Source organism: Schistocerca cancellata, chromosome 4 (assembly GCF_023864275.1).
Source record: "Schistocerca cancellata isolate TAMUIC-IGC-003103 chromosome 4, iqSchCanc2.1, whole genome shotgun sequence".
NCBI lineage: Eukaryota > Metazoa > Arthropoda > Insecta > Orthoptera > Acrididae > Schistocerca > Schistocerca cancellata.
In genome coordinates, this window is record NC_064629.1 from 731,580,902 (window position 1) to 731,592,981 (window position 12,080).

At 40.2% G+C, this 12,080-nt stretch overlaps 1 protein-coding gene across 1 annotated transcript in view; it reads right to left on the minus strand.

Moving 5' to 3' along the window:
- Positions 1-12,080, minus strand: part of LOC126183826 (NACHT and WD repeat domain-containing protein 2) — a 293,040-nt gene that overhangs the window by 114,000 nt on the left and 166,960 nt on the right. The window contains 2 exon segments of the mRNA XM_049926082.1: positions 3,013-3,225; positions 10,418-10,637. Coding sequence (XP_049782039.1) covers positions 3,013-3,225; positions 10,418-10,637 — 433 coding nt within the window.

The following is a 12,080-nucleotide window of genomic DNA, read 5'->3' on the forward strand; positions in this document are numbered from 1 at the left end:
GCCTGTATTGGACAAATGATTCGTACAGTCCAGGATCGATGCTCAGAACACCATCACCACATGCATTTATTTCAGCCAGAAAAATCTGCAGTTGCAGACATTGTCTTATTGAAGGACATAAAATGTTATATGATGAGACACAAGGGGTTGCCCTGTGTCATGTTACTGGGACTGTGTAGTGAAAGAAGCCATTGAAATCTGGCTGTCTGACACTAATATAAACAGAGATGAGGGGTATCCTTTAAGCAAGAGTTGTAACCCTGTTTTGTTTGATAATAAAAAGCAACAGTCTACAGTTTCGTCACCAAAAGCTGTCAATAGTGTGTTATATCAATTTATCATTCCTACAAGTTTTCACCACTGGTGCACTGTTGTGCCTTGTGCTAGAGGGCAGTTATATCCGCACACAAGTGGCGGACCTACAGGCAGTGTATAAAGGAGCTGCCACAATGTGTTTGATTTCAGATCTGGTGAGTTAGTGTGACACCTTACTCACCTGGAAATGGTGGCCAGGTGGACTGCTGAAATATTGTGTCTCCAGCTGGAGACCTGACATGAATGTCATCAATTACTATGCTGGGTAAGTTTATGGAGCCACACTTTGTTTCCATGTTAGAACTCATTTCCTCCAATGAGTGTGAATGAGATCATATTTTAAATTTTCACAATCAGCATGTATGGTCAGTTGTCAATCATCACACAGCTGTTGAAGCAAGTCACCAACAAAGATTTTCTGTGAATGTTTAAGCCAGCATTGTTGGTGACTGTTTGGTAGGGCCTCAGTAACTTCCACCCAGGCTCTATGAACAAAGTTATCATAATTTCATAGAGAATATTGTACCTGATCTCTTAGCAGATGTGCCTCTAGCTGTGTGACAAAACATGTACTTCATGCACAATGGAGCAACTCCTCATTTTAGTCGCAATGTCCGTTGGCTTCTAAATAATAGATCTGCTTAAAGATGGATACATAGATATGGACCAATCGCCTGGTCTTCATGTTCTCTGGACCTAAACCCATTGGACTATTACTTATGGGGGCATTTGAAAGCTCTTGTGTATGGAACACAAGTACAAGATGTTCCAAGTCTCCATACCCATGTTATGCAAGGCTGCAAAACCCTACGCAATACTCCAGGGATACATCAGCACATCTGAGATTCACTACAATGGCAGGTTGATTCAGGTATCAATGCCCACAGAGACATATTGAACATCTCCTGTAAGAAAGAGTTGCACGTGGTTCTGTTCATGTGTATTTTCCATAATCAATGAGTTGGAGAAAATGCATTGTAACATGATGGAAACAGACGATTTCAAGACCCATGTTTATATAACATAATTTCTTCATCTACATGTGAGGAATGTGTCCTGCAATTTGTGCCATACATTTTTCTTGCACACTGTATTATTATGACATCCACTACAAGAGGAATGTTGAAATATTTATACCAAGCTGTCAACTGTCTGGAACACAAGATAGTTTCCCAATGGTTGCTCAAAACATGTTCAACACACTGCCTTGACAAGTGGAATTTCTGCTGCCTGGATTATTCAAAAGAAAAACTGCACAGGACTTGAAATGCCACCCATGAAACTCTATTTTCAACAGTGACCAAAGTGACTGAACTAAATGATATTGTCCTTATTGTGAAAAATATTCTTTATGTGTTATTTGAAAAATTGCAAACAACACATATGTATATGTGTTTCATGCTGTCTGTCCAGCCATGACTACTAAATGATGCAGATATAGCAATAAAGTAATAAAGACACCAATTCTGCTGGAGAGAGTAGAACTGACAGACCTGTTAAGCACACACACCTGAGCAAAGTTGTTGTGTTTGCTGCAATAACAATGAAAGCAAACTGTTAATGTTTTGCATGCACAATGGGCACGGAAGACTGATGGACAAAAGATGCCTAGAGAACCCAAGATATCCTTGGTGATCCTGCCCTCTGAGTTAATCAAGTGACTAACTGATGTTCTGACTGATGACCAACTGACTTATACCTAACAAAACTCAGATGACTGACTATGCAGGTTAGCTGAGGATGACGTCAGCTGTGAGTATGACAAGAATGGCTGGTATGGCTGAGAACAAGTAGTAGAAGAAGGATCATAGTATGCTCACAGCACAGATGGTACACTGTAGTTGACAAATGACCCTAGTAGGATTATTGACAGCACAATCGCAACCTGGGGGCATATGCTCCCCCTCCCCACAATCTCTCTCTCCTTCCTCCACACATCCAACACAAGGGTGATGGCTCACTGGAGATCATCAATGTGCTAGCAGACAATTCTTTCTTTGAGGTCAATGTGAAGTGGCTCAACAATAACATACTGCTGGAGGTTCTGGTTCAATACTTGTACAGCTATAAGGCTGTCAAGCTTTTTCTTGACAAGAATGTCATCCCAGCATTAGAGATGGTGCACATGAAGAAGACTCAAGGTACTCCTATGTGGATTGTTGTGGTGGTATATATGGTCCAGGAAGGGTTGCTGTATACTGGGTTTGGAGATATAGTGATAGAGCTACTTGACTGGACTGATAAGAGACCGCTACTGTTCCTTTTGGTAACTGATATGGCTGAGTAAAAGTAGTAGAAGTAGGATTTGCAAAAAGTCTTCAAGTTGATCAAGTTATTGGGCTACCAGCTTAGGGCTGATCTTCTTCCTATACCCAATACATATAACCAGTTATTTAAAGCTGTATAAACTGTGATAGCAAAATTCTAATTCTGATACAACATCCTTACTGATAGTTTTCTCATATGTCTTATAACTTTTTGGGTATGAACTCTTGAATGACAATCTAACATTTCTTTAATTAAAGTGATTTGAGTGTAAATACTTGACTGAATCTTAAAGTTAATCTTATACACAAAAATAGCCTCAGAAAAGTGCTGTAAGGTCAGCCATTTCACTTTAATCAGCTTCTATTTTACGTGTAAGGAATTTTATCAGTTATAATCTATTGCTAACACATAATTTATATTTACACAAACCTGGTTGTTGTTAGTAAATGCTGCAGCAAAACGATTATCAGGGCTCAAAATCATTTGTTGCATTATTCCTTGTATTCCTGGGTTCACTTCTCTTGTAAGATCACTTGTTGACAAATCCCAAGTGATAAACTTATTTGAAATTGAGACAATGTACCGAAAGTCAGATGTTAAACAAAATCCAAACACAGCAAACTGGTGGCCCTCTAGAGAATACTGTAACACATTCACATAAAGCCAGATATAACTAAGAATCCTTCTATATCACCATAGCAAAAGATTGCAATTATCATTAATGGAATATGCAAATGACAATATAACAAGAGATAAATTGTGATATAATAATGTGGTAGCAGTAAATAAGAGAACAATTTTGTTTTTGGAAATTAGTGGTAACAATATTAAATACATTATATTCAATTAAAATAATTTTACTCAGGGCCCCATTTGATTAGAAATTTATTTGAAATATAAAGACACTCTGGACAAATTTATCTGTCACATAAATAATGTTAGTAAAATGCTCTATTTTTTGTTGTTGCCATGGTCCTCAGACCAGAGACTGGTTTGATGCAGCTCTCCATGCTACCCTATCCTGTGCAAGTCTCTTCATCTCCAAATAACTACTGTAACCTACATCCTTCTGAATCTGCTTAGCAGCGCATTCATCTCTTGTTCTTCCTTTATGATTTTTACCCTCCACACTTCCCTCCAATACCAAATTAGTAATCCATTGATGCCTCAGAATGTGCCCTACCAACCAGTCCCTTCTTCTAGTTAAGTTGTGCCACAAATTCCTCTTCTCCCAAATTCTATTCAGTACCTCCTCATTAGTTACATGATCTACCCATCTAATCTGCAGCATTCTTCTGTAGCACCACATTTTGAAAGCTTCTATCCTCTTCATGTCGATAGTGTTTATCATCCACATTTCACTTCCATACATGGCTACGCTCCATACAAATACTTTCAGAAAAAACTTCCTAACATTTAACTCTGTAATCAATGTTAACAAATTTCTCTTCTTCATAAATGCCAGTCTAGATTTAATATTCTCTCTACTTTGATCATCATCAGTTATTTTGCACACCAAATAGCAAAACTCATCTACTACTTTAAGTGTCTCATTTCCTAATCTAATTCCCTCGGCATCACCTGATTTAATTCCACTACATTCTGTTATCCTCGTTTTGGTTTTGTTAATGTTCATCTTTTATCCTCTTTTCAAGACACTGTCCACTCCATTCAGCTGCTCTTCCAGGTCCTTTGCTGTCTCTAATAAAATTACAATCTTGTTGGCAAACCTCAAAGTTTGTATTTCTTCTCCATGAATTTTAATTCCTACTCTATCTTTCTTTTCTGTTGTTTGCTTTACTGCTTGCTCAATACACAGATTGAATAACCCTATCTTACTCCCTTCTCAATAAATGCCATCTGGTTTCTGTAAAAATTGTAAATAGCCTTTTGCTCCCTATATTTTACACCTGCCACATTCAGAAATTGAAAAGAGTATTCCAGTCAACCTTGTCAAAAGCTTTCTCTAAGTATACAAATGCTAGAAATGTAAGTTTGCCTTTCCTTAACTTGTCTTCTAAGATAAGTTGTAGGGTCAGTACGGCCTTGCATGTTCCCACACAGAATCCAAACTGATTTTCCCTGTAGTCAACTTCTACCAGTTTTTCCAATTGTTTGTAAATAATTCATGTTAGTGCTTTGCAACCATGACTTATTAAACTGATAGTTCAATAATTTTCACACCTGTCAACACCTGCTTTCCATTTGCTAGTTGACTGTATGTTCTGGTCAATAAAGGGTATTGAATAGATTGTTGGTCCTGATCCTAGGGCAAAAAGCTTGCTGCTATCTGAATGCTAGCTTGTCGAAGCTAAGAAGACCTAAACACATATAGTAAATTTTAGTGGATGTTCAAAACACAAGGAATCAGCAATATAAATTATGTATCCTGCAATTGATGATAAAACCTGGCCTCACTTGCTTCAACACAGTCTCCAAAACTACCAAAACTTTATCTATGAATAAATTGAAATCACAACAGCAAAATTCATCAAATGTAAATTATATTGGGCAGTGAAAAAGTTTAAGCGAATCATAACAAAGGAAACATCATAACAAATCTGATGTTAAACAATATAAAATGATAAACTTTGTCTGCATAAAAAATATTAATCTGTGTCACACATTAAAAACAATGAATACTAACTAAATCCTTGTAGGTGAATAATAATACTGGAGCAAGTTATCTCATTTACTAAATTTAAGGGTAGAACAAGGTTAATTATAATTTTTTCTACTGTAAAAACCAAACCAAAAGAACAACTGACAGGACGGAAAGACTACACATGTAACCTAACAAGACTACTGGTTCATGGCAAATGGCAGGCACTTCTAGGAATTCACAGAGTTTAGACAGGGCAATGGTTTGAAAAACTCAAGTTTTATGCACTGGATACACCAAATGGGAATAGCACTTAGAATAATTAAAAATATTTACAATAAAAAGTGCATGTCACAAAATGCAAAAATAACACATCGCAACATGGGAATGAAATTATAATGTGTATATACAACTCAATGCCTAGCACTATATTATAAATTACATGAACTACAAGTGTTAGAGAGAAGAATTATGAGGATAATCTTTGGTTCAAGAAAAAGCATAGAATCCTGCAAATTAAGAATCAGTCATAACATACATCAGGCCACTTTTCCTCCTTACGACGAGACAGCGGAAGACTGGTCTGATAACGAAAAATGTCTTTGACAGCACTTCTTAGCATTTCATGTCATGGACGAACAAACATGTAAGTTTCTGTTTCTTTAATGGATTTCACCTCAAATGTATCGGTTGTTGTCGCAATTGGCTCCTTTGAAAGATCCTGCGTCTTTGTCCTTTGCTGAAATGTGCTCACTTCTGTCCGTCTATTTTCAAAAGCAAATGCATGTGGTAGCCTCTCCTGTTGCCTTTTATCATTGTCAAAAACAACCAAATCAATCCTATCACACTTGGGCTGCTGAACTTCACAGCCTCAGTAGAAAGTGTCAATTTGTTACTGAAGTTTACAAAGAATCCTATGCCGATTCCATGGTACGGGATGCTATTATCCGATCGGCGCCCGACAAAGAAGTTAGGCAACGTGCGCATTCAGTTGGCAAATCCAATTCTAGATGAAGTCCTATCCATCGCTCAGTCTTTTGAAATTTCTCGCACCTCTGGAGTGCAAATAGAGGCATGGGGCAACGTCGGGGAAATACAACCTCTGTGTGATGTTGACGAAGCGTGTGGCGTGTCCCCGCCAGCCGACATGGCCACAGTACGCTCCCAAGTGCAGCCTCGGCCTAACCGTAAACAAACCTCTAAGAAACTGCAGCAAAACCCACAGCAACTTCCTTCATGTCGACGGTGTTTTACGAAACATTCACGAGAAGATTGTCCACAACGTTGGGCTGTGTGTCACAAATGCAAAAAAAAGGGTCATGTGTCATCTGTTCGCAAATCCGACTGCATACATGTTGTTCATGAACATGATGCTGATTCTGATTCTGTGTTGTCTGTCAATTGTACTTCTTCCCTTTCAGGAAAGTTATTCCTCACTGTCCAAATACTTGGTCGAGATGTTTGCATGCAGGTGGATACTGGTTCTGCTGCCACTATCATCAATTCTCAGACGTATCTTCAGTTGGGTTCTCCAATCCTGTCACCTGTCACTAGGCAATTATGGACTTACAATAAACACAAGATTTCTCTCTTGGGACGATTTGATGCTGAGGTACCTTACAAATTTGTCGTTCACACTGTTCCCATATTTGTGGTCGACCATACTAACGTGGAGAATCTTTTTGGTTTCAATGCCTTTCTCATTTTTGGGTTCTCCATAGATGACTCTGACAATACCATCTCTGATGCTATTCCTTATGTTCAACTGGATTCCTTGTCAACGACACTTTCTTCCCTTTTTTCTCCTGGGTTAGGCCATGCAAATGACTTTGAAGCTCATATCCCACTCAAACCCACTGCTCAGCCTAAGTTTTTTCGGGCTCAGCCCATTCCTGTGGCCCTTCGTGATCAGGTCAAACGGGAGCTGGATCGTCTCACTGCTTCAGGGGTCTTGCTTCCTGTCACTTCCAGTGAGTGGTCCTCTCCTGTCGTTGTCGTTGCTAAGCCAAATGGTGATATTCATCTCTGTGGCAATTTTAAAGCCACTGTAAACACTCAATGCCTTATCGACACTTACCCTATGCCTCAACCTGAAGAATTGTTCACTAAACTTGCTGGAGGCCAGTATTTTTCTAAACTTGACCTGTCAGAAGCTTATCATCAATTTCCTTTCGACGCTGCTTCCCAGCAGTTTCTTGTCCTTAACATGTCTTTTGGCCTCTATCAATACCAACGATTGCCATTTGGGGTTGCCAGCACCCCTGCTCTTTTTCATTGATTCTTGGAACAATTATTGCTCACTGTCCCTGGGTGTATAAATTACCAGGATGACATTGTGGTCACTGGCTCCACCACTGACGAACATCTTCAAAATCTCTGCACACTTTTTCATGTCTTACAGACTGCCGGTCTTAAGTGTAATCTTCAGAAATCAAAATTTTTTCAGGCATCTATCATGTACTTGGGGTTTCAACTCTCTCGGGATGGTATTTGTCCACTTCAGCAAACTGTCACTGTGATCGATGCCCTTCCTCGCCCTACATATTTTGTGGAACTGCAGGCCTTCTTGGGGAAATTAGCACACTATCACAAGTTTTTACCATCTGCTGCTTTGGTGGTTCAGCCGTTGCATTGCCTGTTGCATAAAAATATGCCTTTTCACTGATCCGCGTTATGCGATGCGGCTTTCCAGAAATTGAAGACTATGCTGAAACAGGCCTTGTGCTTGGCTACTTATCGACCTGGCCAATATCTTGTTCTTGCCATGGACGCCTCTCAATACGGGATCAGTGCAGTCCTTGCACACTGTTTTTCTGATGGTTCTGAACAACCCATTGCTTATGCCTCCAAAATGCTCGCGGATGCCCAACAAAAGTATTCTCAAATTGAAAAAGAAGCTTTGGCCATTATTTATTCTCTCCATAAGTCTGGTGTTTTTCTCTATGGATCCAAATTTCATCTTGTTACGGATCACAAAACACTTGTTTCCTTGTTTCATCCATCAACGTCACTTCCCGACAAGGCTGCACACCGCCTACAGTGTTGGGCTTTTTACTTGTCTCGTTTCACATATGAGATTCATTTCCTGCTGACGGCTCAACATGCAAATGCTGATGCACTGTCTCGCCTTCCCATGGGTCCTGATCTGGCATTCGATAGGGACAAACTTTTGTGTTTCCACCTGGATGTTGACGAGCAGCGGGTTGTGGACAGGTTCCTCATCACCAGGGACCAGCTGGTGGCTGCTACGAGTTATGACCCTACCCTCTCCCAGGTTTTACGCTGTATTCAGAAGGGTTGGCCAGATCGTCCGTCTGCTAAGACTTCTAATCCGTTGCGGAACTACTATGCTTTGCGTTACCGCCTCACAGCTAGGGATGGTGTTATCCTGCTTTCCACCGACAATGCTTTGCCGTGTGTTGTGGTACCTGCATCTTTGTGTTCTTCGGTCTAGCGCCTCCTTCACCAAGGGCACTGAGGTGTCTCTCGCACAAAATCTCTGGCGTGCTGTCATGTGTACTGGCCCGGCATCGACTCTGAAATCGCTCACATGGTCGCTGCCTGCGGCCCTTGTGTGTCACAGGCCACCACCCCGAAGTCATCTTTGTCACCGTGGCCTTCGCCTGAGAAGCCCTGGGAGCGTATTCACGCTGACTTTGTGGGACCTTTTTTAGGTACTTATTGGCTTCTCATTATTGACACCTACTCTAACTTTCCTTTCATTGCGTTGCACGTCGCCTACTGCCGTGGCAACCACCAATGCCCTAGCTCGCATTTTCTCTTTGGAAGGCCTTCCCTCTACTCTTGTTACTGATAATGGTCTGCAATTTGCCTCTTCTGATTTTGCGGATTTTTGTGCCCGTCACGGCATCGTGCATGTCATGGCCCCTCCATTTCATCCACAGTCAAATGTTGAGGCTGAACGACTGGTCCGCACATTTAAGGCTCAGATGAGAAAACTCCTGACTTCTTCTTCTGCTGATGATGATGGCTTCTTACCATTTCACCCCCATGGGCGACCGTAGCCTGGCTGAGCTCTTTCATGGCCGACAGCCCCGCATGCTACTTCATCTTCTGCGGCCTTCCACCTCACGGCCGGGAGTGCCTTCGCTTGGCCAGTTCACTGCCGACGACCTTGTATGGGTACAGGGATATGGCAGGTGGCCAAAATGGAGTCCTGGCTGCATCTTACAACACCGTGGCCAATGCCTGTATGAAATCCAGATGGACTCGGGTGTTGCAGTGCATCATTCGGACTACCTTCGGCCTCGTGTGCCGGCAACGCCTGTTCCAGATGCCGCTACACAATCTTCAGCTCTACCTGACGCTTGGGATACTGGAATCTCTTGTTACTCACAACGCAGTTCTCTCACCATCATATCAGTGCCAGCACAAGAACTGACGCCACCAGGAGACGTGCCCATGCAGGGACCAGATGACCATCATCTGTCGGAGCAACTCTACTCACCTCCTTCTCCTACGGACGCGGACACATTGCCCGTGTCTCCTGTTATAACAACTGGACTTGCCGCAATGGGCAGATTGGTGCACGGGGCCCCAGCAGATTCGACCCCCATGTCTCCTGTCATCTCGACCCGTTATCATCGGGGATACTTCCGTCCATATGGGAAGCCTCCTCCTCGAGACTTTACGGCCAGTCAAACAACACCTATGGACGTTAGCAATCTACAGGCCACCTCCATCAAGACCTGTGCAAAAAATTCAAAGGGGGGAAAAGTGTTGTGACTCGCCGATCTTTCAAAGTGCCGCCGCACAGTTACGTGCGTCCTCTACATGTGGTGCAGTCTGCCAGCCATGCAGCAGCAGCGCCACCTAAGCAGCCAGCCAGCCAGCGGCCACTAGACTTGGACTCAGTTATGATTTGACTGTTAAAGTGTACGCACATCTTACTCTGTTTACTTGATCTGGGACTTTCATGTATTGCGTCTTCCTTGAAATATATTTGTTCAACTTGAAGCTATAACAGTATTTTATCTCATTGATAATGCTGTTGTTTTAACATAATTATAGGAAAAGTTTTGTAAGCTTCAAGCTCATTCATCTGCAAATTTTTTGGATGTTGATAAACTTGATAGTGAGCAACCTTAAGCTCAAACAAGCAACCAAAAATCAAATAACTGATTGCAAATTTTGTAACCATAACATTTAAGGAACAGTTAAATTTCATAAAATTATCATTATTAGAAAAAGCTTCTAAAATGTATAAGCTACCTTAAGAGGTCCACCAGGAGTATGTAAACAATGGTAGAGTGGTAAGCAAGCACAATGCTCTGGACCCTTCTCATCACACTGGCGCAAGAGCATCTTCACATTGGGGTTAGCACCAATTTCTGGCAACAGTCTTCCAACCAGCTGAGGTGCAAGCATGTTAGGGTACACACTGAGAATTGCTCCACCAAGTCTCAATGCATCTGCAACCAGCATCAGTTCCCTGCCAACATAATAACTGGCATCACTTATTTACACAGACTAATGCTCTTATTTTATGTTCATCTAATCTAAATGCTTCATATTTATGATTCAACACAAGTGCCATTTCCATTTATGAGTTTTTGCATGATGATCCACGTTAATAGCTGCTTGTAAAGAAACACTGTTAATAGTCACATAACCACCTATTTGCTTTTATACATCATGAAAATGAAAGAAGTGTACCTAAGAAATATTGTACTATTTATTTCCCAGAGCCACTTCATTCTACCAGTTACAAAATTACTATTTATGTAAGAATAACTGCTCTCTTTGTTTGCTGAAAAGAGAGATCATCATATCACAAATGCACAGTGTAAACAGTGATGACTTTACTTAGCTACTGTTGATTTACAAACAGACAACTGGCAAAAACATTTAAGGAACTGATGAAGGAACTAATCACTAATCCTTAAATGACCATAAATTATTGAATATTGACTAACATAGCTTTGGGAAGATAGATGTACAGAAACAAAATTGATGAATTTCAGTACAGAATTGGAAATCTAGAAAATAACAAAAGTATTGATACACTGTACTTTTAGAAAAACTGGATGAACTATATATTCAAGGAATAAGAAAAATATGATTCAAATTATATCTACAGGGCAGAAAAATGCTGTGAAACTGTTATCTTATGCTAATCATAAAATCAAGTTAGTAATCAATTCAAATGAAGTTGAAATAGGAGCAACACAAAGCAGTGTGTTAGTTCTTCTGCCATTGTCCATTTGCATAAATGACAGAGAGTCCACAGACACCACAGCTAAAATGAAATACGATGGCAGAATAATACTTACTGAAACAACTGAATTTTAGTGTGCAACTACCAATCAAGTTTTCAGATATATACACTCATTGTTCAAAGCCAGAGGTTACAACTGTAAATAAAACAAATTACATAGAATTTCTTCAAAATGCTCTGAAAGTATTGTGGAGAAAACATGTTTTTAGACTCGAGTACAACTTTTGATATTCTTAACCATAAAAGTCAGTTGGAAAAACTCAAGTACAATGACTGGAGGCACTGCACCAAAATGATTCACCTGTTTCTTCACAAACTGTAAATGGAAGGTGGAAATGAAACAAAAGTTAAATGATAATATTAGGACACATTTCTCAGATGCAGAAATTTCAAAAGAAAAGAACCTCTCAAAAATCAATTCTTTGACTAATCATGTTACTCATGTATATAAGCAAAATAGACCTGAACAACTGAATCGCATGTGAATACCTAGTTTTCAGAATATACGAACATCCTTCATTTGATAAATGCCTCAAGTCATCTACAAGCAGCTGTAAATAACATTACTGACCATCTAAATTAGAAGAAGAAATTCTAGATTGATGAAAAAAATTTCAAGACTTCTGCTTAAAGGAAGATATATGCTGTCATCTTTTT